General features: G+C 42.4%; 1 protein-coding gene across 2 annotated transcripts in view; it reads right to left on the reverse strand.

Moving 5' to 3' along the window:
* RFX7 (regulatory factor X7) overlaps positions 1 to 19,863 on the reverse strand; it is a 50,208-nt gene that overhangs the window by 14,097 nt on the left and 16,248 nt on the right. The window contains exons 2-4 of one of the 2 annotated variants that reach the window (XM_085070701.1): positions 13,750 to 13,783; positions 6,520 to 6,602; positions 5,574 to 5,696 (exon numbers count right to left, since the gene is read on the reverse strand). In XM_085070701.1, the coding sequence (XP_084926827.1) occupies positions 5,574 to 5,696; positions 6,520 to 6,602; positions 13,750 to 13,783 (240 nt within the window). Of the gene's footprint in view, positions 1 to 4,332; positions 5,417 to 5,573; positions 5,697 to 6,519; positions 6,603 to 13,749; positions 13,784 to 19,863 lie in introns of those variants that run through there. The other variant, XM_085070702.1, reaches the window with a different exon arrangement.

Raw genomic sequence — 19,863 nt, forward strand, 5'->3', positions numbered from 1 at the left:
AGATGCCTTCTCAGGGAACCAGCTTTATAGGTGTAATATAAGCACCTACTGAGGACCCAGTCCTCCTACCTCTGTGGCCCTACTGAACTAGGAAAGCTGCTTGATTATATCCAAGCCTATTTAACAGTCCTAAGTTAACAGAGATTCCAACTGCTGCTGCAAATGAAGATCATCATGCAACTCAGTATAAAACGTGATGATATATAGGGGAATAATGAAACAAAAAGTAATTATTTCACCAACTTTACTTGTTCTAGTAAAATGAGCACTGATATCTGTCTTCAGTTCTCAAAAATAGAAGGAATTTTGTTTCAGCATCTGAGACATTTAAGAAATACATTCTTGAGGCAGGTAACAAGAACTGTTGATTTTGCTGCAAAAGGTGAATGTTCCAGAAAGTCAGAAACATAAAGCAAAGGAGAAAACCAAGACCTGCTCTGGAAGGTTCACCTGCACAGCAGTGCATAAGGTTGCACAAAGACGGCAATGCCCTGCACTGTTGCACAAACGTTGATGTGCTGTGGCCTAAAATGTACAGTAAAACCTTCTCAGTGAGATTCCCAACAGCCACAGCATCAGCACCAGATAGCAATGACCTCCTTTCCCGTGAGAAGTCCTACCAGCAATACACAAAAACAACCTGTCTCTGAAAAGGTGACTGTACATGATCCAGTGTGGGTATCAGCAGGAGAGCAGAAAAACAATGACTTCACACCCCACACTTGCCTGCTACTCTAATCAGGTACATACACAAAAACAAAGCCCTGGAAAGTCAGGCAGACGCAATGAAAAAGCAGCAGTCTGAAACAGATGCTTCATCCCCAGCAACACCTAGTAACAATCTGCATCCAAATGAGCCAGTCAAAATGTCTTCAAGCTGTAGCTCTATAGAAAGCTGTATGTATTTCTTGAGATACTTCCACTGCCTTTACTTTCTCAGTAAAAATAATAGTTATTACAGAGCAAGTATCTGCTGCTTTTACCCTGGCAGTATGTTGGTATCCTCCACTTGGGAAGCACCACCACCAATGTAATGATTTTGATGACGACAAACAGCAACATTTAGGTTCCTTGGTACTGACACTCCCCTGCAGAGCCTCCCCTCATGTCTGGGGCCATTCTGCCCAAACCAGGAGATGTTGCCTACAACCTGGTACAGAGTCAGGCATCAGTCTCACTTCTATGTGGAACATCAAGCAGCTTTATATCCAATTTATATACCAACACATTTCATTTCAATGTATGTCACTCACAGAAGCTGGATTCTAGATATGTCCCTTTGAAGTTATTACAAAGGAATTCTTTTCCTGCCTCACTGTACCCTCATAGGAATCAGACATTGCTTTATGTGCAATAAATAGATCTGTGTGCTTTTTGTCCCTTGCATCTTGCCAGGCCTCCATGGATTCAAACTTTAGTCTGAAAATTCCTGAAAGGTGGGTCTGTGTTGCTTACTGATGCTGATTACAAGACTTTAAGGCTCAAATAGCATTCAGAGGAGGACTCTCTGAATTTCTCTGCCACAGTCAGCAGTATCTTTGACTGAAACTCAACAATGCCAGCAAAATAAAGTAAAAAAAAACCCCAAAAAATAAAAACAAAAAACAAGCTAGCAAAACACCAGGATTAGGGACCTACCAATCTATTAACTTCAGAGTTAAAATTATTCCCTCCCTAGGAGAAAATTAATAAACAAAAAGGAATAAAATTATCCATTCCTGAAGTCTAGCACATCTGGTTTAAGACAATCACTTGGTAGCAGCAAAAACACACAGTCTACATGGTCCCCTTGTATCCACAGTGGCAGCTCCTGCCAGCTTGTGGTTTGTGAGCTCTAAGTATTACCATGGAATTTCAGTTTTCAGACGGATCATCCCACATGGCCCCTCCCCCTCCTGGCTTGGCTGAGAACCCTCCATGTCCATCTGTGGTCTCTCATTGACTTGACAACACATACCAGGAGTCTCTCCCCTGAAGCTCTTCTCTCTGCTACTTGCACTCTTGGCACATCGCTGAGCCCAGGAGCTGTTTTGCTCTTTGAAGGGTGGGTGGGAAACAGATGGGGGCAGGGAAGGTCTAAGCAGAGACAGGAATGACAATGGACACGTGGTTGCTTTGTTCCTTTGTACAGAGCTCCCCTACATGATAAGCAGAAAAGGCTTTTTTTTTCCTTTTCGGTAAGATCTTTGAATTGAATGCACTTCAGACATAAAATACACTGGCAGTGCACCTGAATTAAACAACCAAAAAAACAAAACCAAAAAACCCAAACAAACAAACAAAAACCCCAAAAACCTAATGAAGACAGTCAGGCAATGCAGCCTAGCTTACACAGCTTCCTCGGCAGCAAAAATCAGCAGCATGAACAGCAAATGATAAAGAACCCATTCAATGAAACAAAAGAGAGTTCTTGGTTTATCCAATTCCTAATACAACTGGTCTTCAAAGATGGGTTAGAGTCAAGAACCTCAGAGGTAGGCTCTCATTAAGCTGACAAACAATGCTGGCGCATTAATGAGTCCTAACAATCAGGTAGGATGGAAATCAGATGTCTGAAAACCATTAGAGAAATGAAATTGCAGGTCAGACTCCCAAGAGCAGCAGCAGAGGTGGGAAACTGGTTTAGATGCAGTTTGATTTGCTTTCAAAGGAATATATGGGTAGTTGCTTATGAGATGGGACTAGACTTTGCAACACAATAGGTCCCATCCCATTCCTATCATGGAATTTTGTATGAAAACACTGGATAAGCACTAACCAACAAGATTAGTATGTGCCTTGTGTCCTTTCTGTGTTCAACAGACATGGTGTACCTCTACTTACTCCTCTCTTCTGTCTTAGCTTCTGAATATTCTTCTGACTTGTTGGTTAATATTCTTAACAGTGCACATAATCTATGCATCAGGTGGCACCAAGTGGCCCAGCAGCATCCAGCAAAGCAAGGATTAATGATTTACAGACTAAAGGAAAGAGATACAGGATGACTCAAAGACCTCCTAATCCATATTAGGCGTATCAAGTGAATCTTCAGGACACCAAACTTAAATATGAATTACTTTCTTCCCTTGCGTCACAACAGTAGAAGTAAGATAAGAGGACTCAACTGTTTACTGAAGGCTCAACAAATCGTTTTGTGGGCAAACAGGGATTTTGCCTTCATAAGTACTGCAGGACTGCATTTAGACTTGAAATCCTAATTCTCTAAACTCAGCTAAATCTATACATGGCTGTGTGCAGAACAGTGTTTTCTAATAGGGACAAGATACCCAAGTAAAATTGACTTACAAGCAGACATTGAAAGGATCTGATGGGAAGCAGCATCCATCCACTGCAGGCTAGATAACATGCTGGGCACCTCCCCTTGAGCTCCCATACTTTCCAGCCTGTATTCCTACATAACTCCCAGAGGAAGCTGACAGAGGTACTCTCAGCACCCAACAGAAACCCAGCTTCTTCCAGCTCAATGTATTCTGTCAGTGCAAGCAGCATCACAGCACCAAGAAGAGGTGAATCTGCTCTCATCTACCTCCTTTCTAAAATTCAGCTGCAAGCTCTCAGCCTTCCCAAGTGCTACTGCTTTGTATTGTGATGCATTTTAAATTTATTTTATCCCTTTCAAAAGAAAGATGAATCCACTCACTTTTATCCAGTTAGAGATATGAATTCACACTTAAATTGAAGAGTAACAAAACAGAATGAAGAGTCACTGTATTGAACAAGCCCAGTGAGAAGAGGCTACCGAAACGTGGGGGAGCTGAAAACACTATCAACACTTGCCAATGGTGAACTTATGTGGAGTGCAAGCTTTCGTCTTTCCCTCTTCATTTAAAAAAAACATATGGAAGGCGATGTGGAAGGCCAGCAGTTTTGCAAGATTTATTTTGACCAAAATTTACAGCAGGAATGATGCAGCACTCTTCTGAAGCCTTGTACTTTTTATTTATACATGCAAAGTGCATAAATTGCTCACTGTGAGCTCATGCAACATCCATCTCTGCATACAGAAGAGAGAAATGGTAATGGGTGAATATAATAGAACTGAGTTTTGAGAGGTTCTTAGCACCCTTAGGTAAAGAAAAAGGACTTGTCAAAACTAACTCTCATGTATTTATATGCCTGTTCCCCACATCCTACTCCAAGACTACTCCTCCTTTGGTGTGCAAGAATAGCTCATGAAAATATTCAAAGAAACTGAATGTTTTAAAAACAGAACAGAAGCTTTCAAAGGAGAACAGATTCCAAACATTTGATATTTTCCTGAATATTTGCTTACCACCCTTATTTTGTTAGGGAAAAAAATACAATACACAAATACTTGATGCAGCTACATACAAAGCCATCCAAATTTCACACTCCACAATCTGTAGATGATGATATTTCCGGGCATCTGCAGCTTGGCACAGCATGGAAGCCAAGCAGATTTGTTGCTGAAGCAGGCCATAAATTATTTAATAAGAAATATATTTAAGAATAAGGCTCCCATCTCTCTCCCGCACAGCAGCTGCCGCTGTTGCTGTGTCTGCGCGAGCGGCTGCTGCTCGGGGATTGGCCACGGCGGCTTGTGGGTGCCATTGGCTGCTCTGCCAGGCTGCGTCACCGCTGCCGGCCGTGGCACGAGCTCGCAAATAGGTGTGTGCATGTTTATCAACCCCAGGCGAGCCAATGCCATCATGCTTCAGCTCAATCACGGGAAAACACTTCAGCACGGAGAGTTAATTAAAAGGAGGTATTTGCAGAAGGCAGCCCTGCAATAACAATTACTATGGGGTGAATCCTGTAGGCACTTAGGAGGTGAAGAGATTCAGCTCCGCGCAAATTACTGTAATCGTTCAGATTATGGAAATACTCATACTAGATCATAAATCTGTTATTCATCTTCAGGCAACTGGGCTAAGGATGATTATTTCTTTCCCCCTCCCCCATGGGGTATGTTCTGTAAATGAATTCAAATCCAACTTTCATCAGACAGCTCCCTCTCCCTTGCTTCTAATCGCTTTCTCATTACACGGTAGCTTTGAGACTTGACAACACAGACTCACAGTGGCCTTGGTTACTGGTTTCATACATATTCAGATATATTGTGCCTCTGTAGAAATCAGGTTTGCTGCAGGAAGGTCCAATATTTATGCATTATTCTAGAAAGAAAGGTGCAATGGGCGAGATTGTATGTGCAAAATAGCTGCATCTATGGGGAACAATTCAACCCCTCACCCTTGCTAAGGCAGTCATACATGTATGTAAACAAGAAGACCAATGCATTTTAAGGCAGTAATTGATGCTTTTTTACCGGTGCTATTCTGCCAACAAAACAAAACATATTCACACAGATATTTACTTGTTAAGAAATACTTGCACCTTTCCTTCAGCAATTGTACATGTAATGCACAATTTAAACATCAGAGTCTTATCTCCAGAGGCAGAAGCAACGAATATAGTTTGCCACAGAGTTGCTCCTGCATTCTTGGGTCAGCAGCACGGTCCATCAGCTTGTGTCCATGCACGCCAGTGGGGTACCTCCTGCAGAGTCAGACACAGAACACTGCACTGGCTAAAGCCACATGGATGGCACTCACTTGTATTCATCATAAACCTCCTGCTTGGGAAGGGACGTCTCGGGGTGCTCCTCCAGGGTGTTGCGTATCCACGAGAAGGCGTGCATCTGCTGGGCACGGCTGGAGGACATGGAGATCTGATCGCTGCGGAAAGAAAGAGCAGTGCTCATGAAGACATGGCTCTACAGCTCCTCCTCAGTTACAAGACTTAGTAACTGTCTGCCTACACAGGTGGAGAGATAATCAGAGATAAAGACGGCCTGCACCTCATGCATTCACCTATTCCTTGAGCCGTGGGCAGTGGTTTTTCCCTCTTTCATCCACAATTTAACAAAGAGACTACACACTCCAGTTCTTGTCTGATACACAACTGTGAGTACACAGAGACTGGTAAGAGTTCTTCCTCCCCTCTTATATTTATTATTCCTTACTGGCCACCTCTAAGCTTTTACCTACTTGGTTTGCCAGCTGTCCTTTGGAAACAACCAGTTTTCCTAGCAGATGCTCAGCAGGCTTCCTATAGACACCTGCCTGCCTATAACCATCCTACAGGGAACACATGTTTATTTTGTGACACTGTGATCTGCGGGTTGGTTTCCCTTTAGTCAAACAAGTGTTACCAGAAATACCATCAGTTTTTTCTTTCACCCACCATCATATTTGTGTCGCTATTTTGTGACTTCATACATAAACAGTGAAGGAACAATTACACTTAGATTGTGAAACACTTTCTCTGATGACTTTTGCATTTTAGGAGATTTATAATTACAAGCTTTTCAAGCAATAAAAGATGCTAAAGTTAAAAAAAAACAAACACCTGATCTTCAGGAAAACAAGAGTACTTAAGGTTTAATAAAGGTTGCTTCTGTTACCAAAATCATGTGAACAATTCCTTGGCAGTTAAGTGCCACAAGAAGTAAAGCAAGTTTTCAGTACTAGCTGCTCACCTTCACACTCACACACATACCTTTTGTCTCCATTGTTGGGACCCGAAGGCAGCTGAAGGTAGAGGTAGAGTTTCTCTATGTCTGTAAACTTCTCAACTTCTTGCTAGATAACAAAGGCGTTTTGGTTTGGGGGAAAAAAAAGGTGGAGAGAGGTGGGGGGAAAAAGCAAATAAGAATAGTTGAGCTTGACAGCTAAAAACTGTCATCTGACAGTGTATTCCTAAATAATATAATTTCAAACAAGAATATATTTATTTATGTGAAAGAACATGACTGTGAGCACTATGTGTCTAGAAATGTGATTTCCTATTTTATTTGCACATCATCACACACCAGAAAGCACCTGTTACAATTACAAAATTCACTTGCAATAAAAACAGAATCTGGAAAAATGTCAACAACAGACCACTTCTGTAACCAGATGTAATATGAAAATTTGGTCTTGCCAGAGTACACATGAAGTACCTCTAAGAATTCAGCATTACAGCCAGCTACAGTGTGACAACACGGAATGCCAGACCTGATCCTGCAGTCCACTATATTTACTAACAGTTGAGTGTCACAGATTTCAATGAAGTAATTTTAAACCCTATCTATATACATATGTATTTTTTTGTTTCCTTTGGAAATCAGTTATTGAAACTGTTACTGCACAAAAACCCTTCTGTTAACATCCATCTCAGTGATGCCAGACTCCTCCAGTGGACACCAGCTGAGGATCAGACATGTGGGGGAATTTTACCTGGTGTATGCAGCCAGTGATTGCTACACAGAGACCAGCTTTTGGTCGTCTGAAATCAGCTACACAGACTTAGGAACAGAAGGAAAATCAGTTGTGGTAATGTGCTCAGGGCCTGCTCAGCAGCAGTGCAAAGAAAGCCATGCAACAAGGAGCACAGGGAGTTTCCTTTGGGAAGATGCTACAGAAAGCAGTGCCTGAGATGGAGCATCATCAGTACAGAGCTGGAGACTGACATGATCCTTTTTAAAGTCTGAATGCAGCTTCTGGATTAATTCTCTTTGTCTTTACTGGTGTTTCACTGCCAATGGAACACTTTCCAAAAGGCAGAGAAAAGAGGAGGGAGCAACATGCAGGAAGACCTGGCTCACTTCAGCAGTGAGCAGAATGGAGAGTGGCGAAACTAAAAACCTGAACTTCACTTTGAACTGGGGCTCCCTACCAGACCCAGTCATGTCCAGACCAACCTGGCTGGCACAAAACTGGCAGCAGCACCAGAAAGGGAAGGTCCTGCTTCCTCCTCCCTGACCCCAGACCCTGGGCAGGGACTGGTGGGACACACTATCCAGGGAAGGGTGCTGGGAGAGCCCAGGGTCTCAATAATCCCAGCCAGCAAACCCCAGTGCAAAACTGCCGCACAGAATGGGGCCACCAGCAATGCGACAGATCTTCCCAGAGCCAAGAGAAACACTTCCAGCAGCACACAGGTAACACACACTGGATTTGTTGCTTTTATAGCTGCAGCAAACCACAACATTTGGTTGGGTTTTTTTCCTCTGACAAACTCCTGAAATTTGCTGACACCAATTTCTGTGTGGCTCTACAGCAGCTTACGCAGCAGTGGTGCTCAAACCACCAAGTATTCAGAGAGGTATTTCTTCATAATGGGTGCCTTTTGTCAAATTCTCTGTTCTTCCTATCCTGTAGGAATCACAGCATTTAAACTGATGGGTTTTCCTTTAGCAAACCCATTATTGCAAAGTCGATGTTCTTCAAAGAGAAAATTTAGAGAAAATTAATCATTTTTGAGAAGACAGAAATTTAAAAAGAAAATTTGTACTTCATTATTAGACATCCTCTTGCCCAAGGAACTTAGCTCTTTTTTTTTTTTTTTTTTTACATGGTAAAAGCCCAAGCAGCACACCAAAGGGCACTGTCTGCATGGGTAAGCATGGTAAGCACCAATCCATGAGACACAAGCATCCCTGGCAAAATAAATCTGCCCCCCCTCCTCTCCCCGTGACTCTGACACTGAAGTGGAAAACAAGTTCTCACTCCCAAATCTAATGTGCCTGAGTGCAACACAGAAGGTGAGGTTTTAGAAGAAATATTAAACCGTTCATCAAGATACACTGCAGCACACTCAGTGCCCGCTGCAGTTGAAGCCATTTCTGCGTCATGGCAGAGTGAAGGGGCTGTGTGGAAGGGCCCTGTCTGAGCCACTCTGCTACACAGGTCCCACCTGTTAACCCCGCTAATTAAAGAAAAACAAAACAAGAAAAAGCCCCAACAACAAAGGAAAAAGTCTAACTGGGATTATGTTAGCAGAATCTTTTCCAAAGGATGCAAGGAGCCGGTGACTCTCCCAGGAGCAAAACTGCATCCCTACAGGTGGAGGGGGCTGAGGATTATGGCTTCCTCACATCCTTAGCAGAGGCAGCTGGACAGTGATGTTATCTCACTGTTTGCACTCAAACCCCACGCCTCTCCATGCCTGGACCTAGCCAGCACCTTCTGCACAACTCCTTCAGCTTCCAGCAACAGTTTCAGGGAATCCCTGAGGACCTCCTCAGAATGGGAGAGTTAAAAGAAGCCACAGGCAGTTCACAGAGGTAATCCTACCTGGGTGATAATTAGATAAACCTAAGCTTATTAGATGAGACTGAATCTATTTAGAGAAAATCATCTTAAAACTGAAGAAGTGGCAGCAAGGAGATGGAGTGTGACAGTCAGTGCAAGTAGATTCAGGAAAGACTGCATTTAGGTTAGTTTAAAAATTTGTTAAACCTTGTTTTGTTTAGGCTGTTTTCTCTACATGTTTCTGAAACCCTCAAAACTTGCTTACAGTCTTGGTAATCCCTTCTTCAATCTCAGCTGACATCCACCAGTTCTCAATGCTAAAGGTCTGCTGAATTCAGTAATAACTGCAGTTACTGTTAATGCAATTGTTCAAAGCATCAAAACTTCCCAATTTTTAAATGCAATCAGAAACACAGAATTTGGGAAATTAGAGGAACACTTCAGCTGGTATACTAACTGACCAAGAAGAAAAAGGTTCATTCATTCTGAGTTTTTCTTTGTCCTAGGTTGGATGTATATGGAAATAAATAAAAAGAAACAAGAACACAAAATATACTATAAATTCCCACCCCAATCCCCAAATAGGTCATAGTGTGGAAAAAACAGGTCATTAGAATGGAAGAGAGTCATGGCATCAAAAGGAAGAATGTGATGTTGGCACCATCTTGGACAAACTTCCCTTTGTGCAGCCTGTTAAAGCTTATGCTACTGTTGTTCTAAAAACCACAGAGCCTCTGCAATGTCTGGGGAATCCTTTTCTGCTACTTAAAAGGATCTAAGCAAAAATCCTGCTTGAAGTATCCTGACCTTGATTGACTGGTTCTATCACATCAGATGAAGATGGTCTAATTCTCCAAAGGCTATTTATAAGTCATATTTCTTGAAGTTGCATTAGAAAAATGCATAAGCATGCTAAACTGCTTGCAGGACTGAAGTGTAAAGCCAGCACAAAGCATCACCTCTAGTACTCTTGCTCTTCACATGTTATCTTTATCTCCTGCAACTGGAACCATATAAAACAAAGGAAGATTCAATGAAGATGGGAACAGGCAGTGTTCACACTGATTTTCACAACCTGGCTTCAATTTAGCCAAAAATCTGTCAAGTACTCAAAATATCTCAGTGATCTTATATTCTGAGACAGAAAAACTAAGGACAAAGAATTAGAAACCTCAAGTCACAGCTAGGCAAAGACTTTCAGTAACATATAAAGGAACAGAAATCTCTGCTATTTCTGTTTTGACAGTTACCAAATATAGACAGGTAATTACAGAAAGGCACAAAAAAAGCAGCAAACAAATTAAACCAGAGATCAGTGGCCACACAGATCTGCTCTAAATGAATCTGTCCTTTTGCTGCCTAAGACAGACACAGAACAAGATTTTCATAGAAACAGATGCAACTTTCTTTTTCATTCTAACAGGCACTTTGATTGAGCAAAATAAACACCTGTGAAATAAACCAGGATGACCTGTTTATTTATGTTGTGGGGTAGGGTTTTTTCCTTAATGAAAATAGCAGGTTTTGATATCTGTTTCTGTTCTGGGAGACACTAACTTGCCACTGCAAGTTTCTGCAGCGCTAAGAGACAAAGATCTATTCGGCATAGAATGAGGTTAAGGACTTAATCTGTGTTCTTGGAAACAGTTTATTCATGTTTCTGCTTGAACCAGAGAACCTAGAGATTTGAACATGAGTCCCCAAAAATCAAAGAATATCTTTCAGGTTTCCTGACCTTGGTGTATTGGTTTTCTCCTTCTGGTTTTCTCTGACTGCTGATCTACTGTCAGGTCACAAACATTAGACAAGCTTCATTCTAAAGTTGTCAAAAGGGATTACCATAGGAAAACTCCAAGCAAAAAAAGCATGTGCTTTTTCTGGATTGTTTACCTAGTCAGGCAAAACTTTAAATAAGATAGAGGAAGAATATACTAAGGAACAATCAGAAGAACTGCAACTTCTGTAATGTACACAGTGCAAATGTCATTCAAATTGCAACTATTTCAAATTTCCATAATGAAAGCAGAATTACAGGCTATTTCTGTCCTCGAGTTTGGAAAAGGGGAGCTGAAGGCTAGGGGCACTCTGCAAGCTTTAAGCAAGACTCCTGTTTTAGAAAGCCCGGACTGCTCTCAATATTTCTTTCCACATTTTGAGTATTTATAGACAACTATACTCTAATCAAAGTAAAAAAGACAGTGCCAATGGCAATGTAACCTGCACCTACTTGCAGAAAGGCCCTAAAATTTGTCATACTTCAGCAGAACAAACATCTATTATTTAACAACCAGAACTAAAAATAGCAAAGTAGTCAGGCAATCATCTCCCCACTCTATGAATAGAGAAACAAAAAGCAAAGGTTAAATAAGTTGCTCTAGGTCAGATGGTTTGTTGGAACTATTACCAAGACAGAAGATAACTAATACTGAAAACACCCTTTTATTCTAGAAAGCAGCTAATAAATAGAGTTGATATGCTTTACCTGACCAGAAGTGGGGACATATTTCAGGTGCTAAACATTCCAAACAAGCCCTAAAAACACATGGCAGCTTTGTTCTGACAGTGCCCAAGCACAGCTGCCAAGGCTTCATTGAGCTTCTGCCTGTTTCCTGTAGAGCCCAGCAGACGAGTGGCACCTTCACTGCCTCAATACACCTCACACCAGCAGCAGCTCTGGCTTCCACGGCCACCAATCTAGCACTCTCCACCAGCACTGACCTCTTTTCAGAGGACTAAGGAAAGAAACCTTGGCCTTCTTGATGAGCAATTATATGGAGCAAACTATTTTAAAAATCGGGTTCAAAAGTTCACTTAGTATGTGGCTACAAATATAACAAGCGAAGTCATAAGAGAATCCACTGCTAGACATGTTTACTACAGTTAAAAAGATGTTATAATGAATTTTTAATGACTGTTTACACCACAATTCTTGCTAATTATCTTTTTTGGATTGCACAGTATACAATGATTTTCTTATGATCTCCCAGAAACTGACAGTATGTCAGCATGTGAGTGGTGCAGTGTCACAAATTAAAGGCAGATAACTCTGGACTCTTGCATGAGCAGTTGCAGTCTCAGTGCCCTTACACTGGCTGCTTTCCACAGCCCTCTGCTACGAGCCACCTCCACAACAGACCATTGCCATCACCTCTGTTTCTTCCTACTTCTCTCCTTCTTGCTGAGCTGTGTTGAACTCAGCAGCCTACGAACATCTGGGTGTGGCTCTGCACACTGGGGCTGTGACTGTGCTACCAAAGGAGGGATTCAGAGCTACACAGCCACAGCCTTTTAGTTCAACATGCTTTTAGATTCTGTCTTGCAGCTCACAGCACCTAGAAACACAGACACCATTTTGCCAGAATTCAGCTAAATTTTGATCTCCTCAAACTATTCCGATCTTGGATTTTTCTTTTTTAAACTACCTGAACAGCATTAGATCTACCTTTGCTAACCTAGAGTGGCTTTTCCACTGTTGACACGACTCCTCTGAACTCATCAGCAGGACAGACAAGGAGGCATCTGGAACAGAAAATTAGACCATCAGGACACTGCTGCTCTGTTCCAAGTCAAGCCATGGAGACTGCTTTGAGTCCAAGACTTCTTTGTCAATCTAGTTCATAAGACCTACCCAATACCCTCACATGAACTGATAAATCCCTACCTCAGTACACAGAGTCCATAAATCTGCAGAATTTAATGCAAAAATAGTCCTAGTGTAATTCTATTTTCTTAAAACAGATTGCCAAAAGCAGAGGACTGGTTAACCTCCTACTTATTTACTCCCTCTTCAATGCTACTTAAAAACACCTACCCCAACTCCCATTTTTTTCTACAGAAATACCTGGTGTTAAAAGTGTTTTTACAAGTGCAATTTTGCAATCTGTCCTTTTACCACTGAAGACTCATATACAAAACACTTAGGATCTTCAAGCACCTGCTTTGTGATCACAAATGTCAGTGAGGAATAAAGTGGACAAAAATTACATTCTGAATCCCTATTTCCATTGGGAGCATCCAAGAACTTTTCAACAGAGGTTAAACGGGGTCCAAAGTTTGTTTACAACACAATATAGCTCTGAACCTTATACAACAATAAATTAAGACACTCTAAGGCAAGAGAATTCAGTACCATATGAATTAGCCTGATATTGTGACTTCAAGGAGTATTCTTAGTTAGCTCAGCCATACTATTTGATAGTATCCAGATGGTTGTCCATATCATTTTTTTCTTATTCCCTGGTACTTCAGGATGAAGTGCTGAAGGCAGAAAGTCAGGATAAGCAGTCCCTTCCAGTCCTAAGATTTATAAACTCTTGAGTTAGCCCTGATTTAAAGAAACTCACAACCTACTCACTATTAAAACAAATAAAATCTTTCTGAACTAGTGCTTCCCAAAAATAATTTATTATCACTGCCTAGATCCTGTTATTTTAATGCACAAATGAAGATGATGTTTTTGCAATTCAAGGGCCTTTCCCTCTTCAAAAAATGATCTCTCTGCCCTAAGCAGCACAGCAGAGCTAACATGACCTGTAGAGTTGCACATTTCTGGGAAGGTACCTGAGATGGTAACTAATTTTGATCACATTTAGTGGTAGTACCTTGAAGTACTGCTAAGGAAAGGCTTTATAATAGCTGTCAGTCTCCAGAGCCATCTATTTTGGTCTTGCAGCTCATTAAATATTGAAAAGTATTCTGGAGTTGTACTTACCAAAATGCAGTCCACTTTAGATTGTACAGTTTTGCTAGATGTGAGGGAAGAAAGAGAGAAAAGGAATATTGAATTAGTCTAAAATCAATGACAAAAACATTACATATTAGAATTTCTATCAGTGCACTAGAGGCTCTCTCTCTTGCTCTGAAATATCTTGCTAGTCTATGGAATAATACTCAGTCAGCTATTTTTACGTAGAAAGTCACCCAAACTTAACCACTTGTTAGAATTCTTGCTGCTCTGTTCTTTTACATAAGAACTGTATTTTTTAATGAAATGCCATTGCAACTGGGAGCTATTATCCCAAGCTGCAGTGCAGCCAGGATGGATGTCACTACTCTTATTGCAGCTCTTACACAATTCAGATGCAATTGACTTGTTTATCTGTAAACACAATTAACATCCCCCTCTCCCCATGCTTCAGTAAATCCCACCACTTCAAGGCATTTATTTCCAGCTTTCCAAAGAGCTGCTACAAGGCACACAACTGTTATTTCACTGGCAACTCTGGAGTTTTCCAAGTTAGTCTCTCTACCTCCCAGTTGGCTTATTAAGATGACACTGGGTGGAGACTCAATTGAAATATGCCAGGAATGACCTCAGTGCATGTGCCAAGGCGGCAAACAGTATGGAACTCATTATACTTCCTATAAACACACCCATGAGCAGCTTTTGTGTTTCTTAAGGGCGCTGTACTTCACATGCTTGCTCTGACAGATTAGCTGAAGGCATTTTACCACTGCTCTGAAGAGGAGCAGGAGGTTTCCCATACAGAAAACCCCTCTCTTGAACACCTACTGAACATGCATCAAACAACCATTTTTTTGACTTCAGAGAGCAATTCTTTTCCTAGTAAAATAAAACATAATTCAATTGCCTCACACAACAAAACACCTGATGGAAGTTATTTTATTCTTGTACAGATGCTATCACATATGAAGCTAGACCAAGTCAGGCAGCTGATGGATCTACTAAAACCATAAGTAAGAAACAAGCAAAACAAACGTCTCTAGTAGTCTGATGGTGATAGGAACCAACATCTACTGTTGCATCAGATGCTCAAAGAGGCAGGAGTTTGGTTGTCCTGCTTGTTACACCACTTCCATTTTGAAACAAAATCTGTTTTGTAGAGGCTGCTAATACTGATGTCCCCTCCCATACAAGAACTGCCCACGTTTTAATGACAGAATACAATAAAATATTTCAACAGGTAAGAATATTTGACAAGTTCACTGCAGTAGATCCATCAGCAGACATCCACTTCAAGTGACTTTGTGTAGGAGAAGCCATCAGGTGGGTAGACACTCAGAACACCAAGGAGACAGTAAAGCAGAGCTGCTGGGGATTTCTAAGGACAGGGAAGGCTAAGGACAGTAAAATGGAAGCTTTTCCTTGCCTTGGGAAAGATGCTCACATATACTGTAGCAACTGAAGAAGGAACCTAAATGTCATCTCACTCATCAAAAACCACATCTTACCAGAAAAATCAAAAGACACCAAGCATGGAAACCTGCCGCTGCTGAATGCTGCCAGCGTGTCTGACCCAAATTCATGGAGACACAGCTGCTCCAGCAGCACTTCTCCACCCCACACTCCACCTATCCACTGTCTCCAACCCCTAGCAAGGTCTCACAGTCCCTGTGCTGCTACAGCCTCTCCTACAAAGCAGCAGGCAACAGGAATCAGGCATATGTACCCATTCTTGTACCTAAACCTCTTCAACGGCTTCACATGACAGCTTATGCAAAAAGGGTGCAAAAAGGGCAAGGGGATGCAGGATACAGACACAGCAACCTTAGCCCAAATACAGCCTCTACAGACTTGCAGATAACGCCATGCACTGGGCTCTTCAGGAGAGCATACTCCAGCCGGCACAGCTTCCCTTCTGCCAAACTGAGCATCAGCATGCCCATTTGCATTAACATTTTCTTCCTGCAAAGACAAAGAGGCAAGTTGCCAGGAGGCAGCTGGGCAGGAGATCCCTAGAGCTGTCCTTTTATCTCCAAATATCAGCCTAAGTCAGGAAATGTAAACTCTCAAATTTAGTTCAGGCTCTTCCAGTTGTGACCTCTGCTCCTACAGCACCGAGCAACAGTGTTGAGAAGCTGCAGCAGAGGAGCAGTAAACACAGCTTTGCTATGGTTCCTTTTCGTCAACTGGTGGCACAAAAAGGACAGTCAAGTTCATGTCCTCCGATCTGCAAGCAGATGTTGTGACATTTTAAAAGGCAAAGACCCCACTGCTTCAGCAGGGATAAGCGTGATCTCTATCTGAAAAGCAATTTTTTCCATCTCCTGCTCCATGCTCTTGAGTATACTGGGAGGACACAATTAAAATTTGCTAGTGGTAAACTGAGGTTTCTTTCTTTCTAAGCAGAGTACAGGTTAACATTGCCTTATTTTATTAAGCTTGTGCCTAACAACAAAAATGCTTATTGCCCTTCCAGTGGAGGTGATTCACATCAAAGTCAAGCAGTGGCAACCCTGAGGAATGAGCCCTTTGACTGAGATGGTACTGGGACCTTCCCACGGTCCTGAGCACTGCACAGAACCACTCCACTTGGTGACACTGCAGGACACATCGCCATTGCATCAGGAGGTAAAAGGACAAGTGGCAAAGGTGGCAAAGGGACAGCCATCCCAGTTACACCTCCCACCTTTATTTATTTTACCTCGCTTCTTCTTCACTAACAGGGCATACATGCTTGAAAGCTGAAGTTTCATTTGCAAGTAAGTCAGTCTGCTTCTGTCTCTGCCAAGTGCATCTATCACCTAATTGCTACTGCAATTACCGTGCCTGCAACCAGCAACCCCCACAACCAGGCTGAATCAGGCCCTACACAGAGCCATTTCGAACATCTGGAGGCCATTACCCACACACTTAGCTGCAAGCCTAAGAGTAACTGCAGTAGAGCAGCAGGAATTATGTTCTTTCTAATGAAAATAGCCATTTGAATCTATTAGGAACCTGATTCCATTGGAAACTCAGAGGCTGCACCTTAAGCCCACAGCCAACGTTACTCCTCCTGAAGCTGCTCCTGGGGGCTCACTGTGATTCACCCCCATCTAGAAGCACAGCTGATGTTACTCTCTCTTTCTTAGCCCTTCATGATGACAGCCTCCCTGAAGTTAAACTAGTTCACTTACTTGATCCAAAACTTAATTCAGGCTACTTAATGCAGTTTTATCCAGGACAAGGTTTCTAATTCTACAGGTAGCTGTCTCTTGTGAGTGATAACAAACGTGGCTGCTTTTACAGCTGCCTTGGATTTACCAACTTGTGCCCAATGACCTTGAGGCATAAAATTTTGTATCAGAACTTTGTAGGTGCTCCTCTCCAACCAAAAATTAGAGACACTATCACAACTAACGAGACATTTATTCAGTAGGTACCATCCTACTGAGTGTTTCAAGTTAAGGCACACTGAGTGACCCAAGAGGGATCCTACTGTACTGTCTTCAGCAATGCTCCTCAAAAATGTCAACTCTGCTCCGAACACCACCAGTGTGGATCAGTCTGGTCACCTACCCATCAGCCACTCAAAAACATGCACCCAGCTTCTACTAATCAGTAAAACAGCAGAGAAAAGTAGGTTTCTTAGATTGTGCTTGGAGAAGCAGTGCAGGGCAGCTCCCCACAAAAGCTGCTGTGCTTCATGGAGAACCCCAGTCCTGCTATTTCCCAGGGAACATGTGTTGGCTGCTTTGGGTCTGCAGCAAAAAGCCTTACAGGAAAGCTTCCAGCCCACCTCAGCAGTCTGAGCTTTTGACTTTTAGGGCTAAGACCTTTGAAGGATTCTTGAAGGTAACTTCTGAAGGCTGCAGGGATTGAAGCTTCTAAATGCTAAAGACAAACTCCTGAAATTATCTCTGGGAGAATGAGATGGGGAGAAATCAGATGAAAGTATTTCCTCAAACTGCTCTTCTATCTTCTGCCAAAGTATGCACTTCTGTTTTCCCTGACCTATTGATGTATTTCTGCTCAGAATAGCCCTGACTTGGCATGGGCAGAATAAGGAGTGTGTTCTCTTCCCAGGTGAGCAGCTGAGTTTACTTTGCACTGAGGGAGAGAGGGGAAAAAAGCAGGAGGATAAGGCAAGGAGATGCAATTTTTTTTCCAAGTGGCATAAAACCAGATGCTGCCAACCTGCTTCTAATTAAGCAATACTTTACTTTCAGGAATAGGCAGCTGAATTGCACTGAGCAATATGGAACTATTGTGTTACCAAAAGTGGCAGAATTCAGTTGCTCTGAGCACACCAAGTACCTCCTTAATGTTATGAATAGTAGAAGCCATATAACCACAAGGGATAAGAGAAGCCTTATGTCTATGAGACCAGAAAAAGGGAGGTGGTTGGGAGAAGTAAAAGAAAGCCCTTGAATTTATTAGCTGCTGCCCAGTTAACCCTGAGCCTTCCCAAAGCACAGCACTGAAACTAACCCTTACCAGCTTTCCAGTTGAGAGCATTCAGCCCCTATGAAAGGCAGCAGTGCAACCAACACTGTGGGAGCACAGTGAACTCTGAACAGCCACCCCACAGCACAGCCCCTCTCCTGGGACACACTGTGCAGAGCAGGATGCTGTCAGAGGGCTTCCAGGCTGATTCCCTGGCAGAAGCAGGACAGCAGCACTTCCAGGACACCGCTGCTCTGCTCAGTCAGGGGACACCTCCCAGCCCCAAAAGCCACACAGGACACGGCTGTCACCATTCAGGCACAAGCAGTGGACTCATTCCTCAAATGGAGGAAGATGTCAGCAACGTCATCCAGTTCAACCAAACTCAAGAGACATGTGGAGCTACAATTTATTTTGCAAGATTTAGTAACGGTTGGACTAGGGGTTCAAATGTGGGAAGCCCAGAGTGATTTTTTTATTAAGAGTTTGGTGCATTCTGTCAAATTGCCACAAATACTCTGTATCCTCTTGAGTCCAAGATGCTAATATTTGCATGAAATGAAACATCCTCCTGAGAACAGCCTCTGTAAAGCTGTGTTTCATGTCTTTGACACTTTCTGGACAGCATAGAGAAAACATTATTTTTGCCAAACCACAATGCAATTGATGAAAACAAACTACTTTCCATCACTGCTGATAGCTGAGCCATACATCACAAAGGCAGAGCATAACTTCTAACCAGATGACAAAGGTTCCCCTCTGCAGGGTTCCCAATTTCCAGTACTGGTGTATTAAGTTACATTATTACTCAACATGCAGGACCTATAGCAAAAAAGTTGCAACTAAAATGGAAAACCCCAGTGTTTAACTGGTGTGATACCTAGTTATCATCTCAGATTGCAAACCACCCTCTCAGCCATCTGAGAGAGAAGAGGTTTACAAAGTTATAAAACAAACCTTCTTTGGAAAAACGGAAAAAACAGAAGCAAAAACACCCCACCAAGAACTGTTCAGGTCACAGGAAACCTCTGAGCGGCTCAGGCACAGTGCGCACAACCCTGACACTGCATGGTGACACTGCTGCTGCCCTGGGATTTTACTCACATCTGAAAACAAGCCTTCCACAAGAGAAGGATACCCGGGACAGCAGTTACAGCTGTCTGCCAAAGAAGGATTGTCTTGGCCACATGGCCTTTCAAAAATTACTGACATCTGAAAAGCCTCCACTTCCCACTGCATCAGCTGTTCCCCCTTACCATCCCCACAGGTTGTTTGTCAAACTGTTTAGCAACAGGGTTTAGGACTAGTCTGGAAAGGCTCCTCCTGTGCCACATGAGCAGCACTGCCAGCCATGTGTCTCCCAGGCACAGGAGGCATTCAGGTGTCGACAGCATCCAGCAACTGCTTCTCCTGTGCAGTGTCCTGCTGCCTCTTTGCCTTTTGCAAAAACCCACTTAAGATCCCAAGGAAAGCAAGTCAGACTCCATGACAAAATACCCAGAGTGACAGTTTTGGCAAAGTCATCTTTCTGAAAGCCATGTCAAAATAGGGAAGGTAATTATTAAACTGACCATATATCCTTTTGGAAAGATTCAATCTGAATTCCACAACTCTGATGACATCAGGTGACATTTAAAAAAAAAAAAAAAAAATCTCTATTTACTCTGCATGCTGTGAGGAACCACTCAATAAAAGGATTACCAACCCCATTACAGT

The sequence above is a fragment of the Lichenostomus cassidix genome, chromosome 10 (genome assembly GCF_008360975.1).
Source record: "Lichenostomus cassidix isolate B80296 chromosome 10, HeHo_3.0, whole genome shotgun sequence".
Taxonomy (NCBI): Eukaryota; Metazoa; Chordata; class Aves; order Passeriformes; family Meliphagidae; genus Lichenostomus; species Lichenostomus cassidix.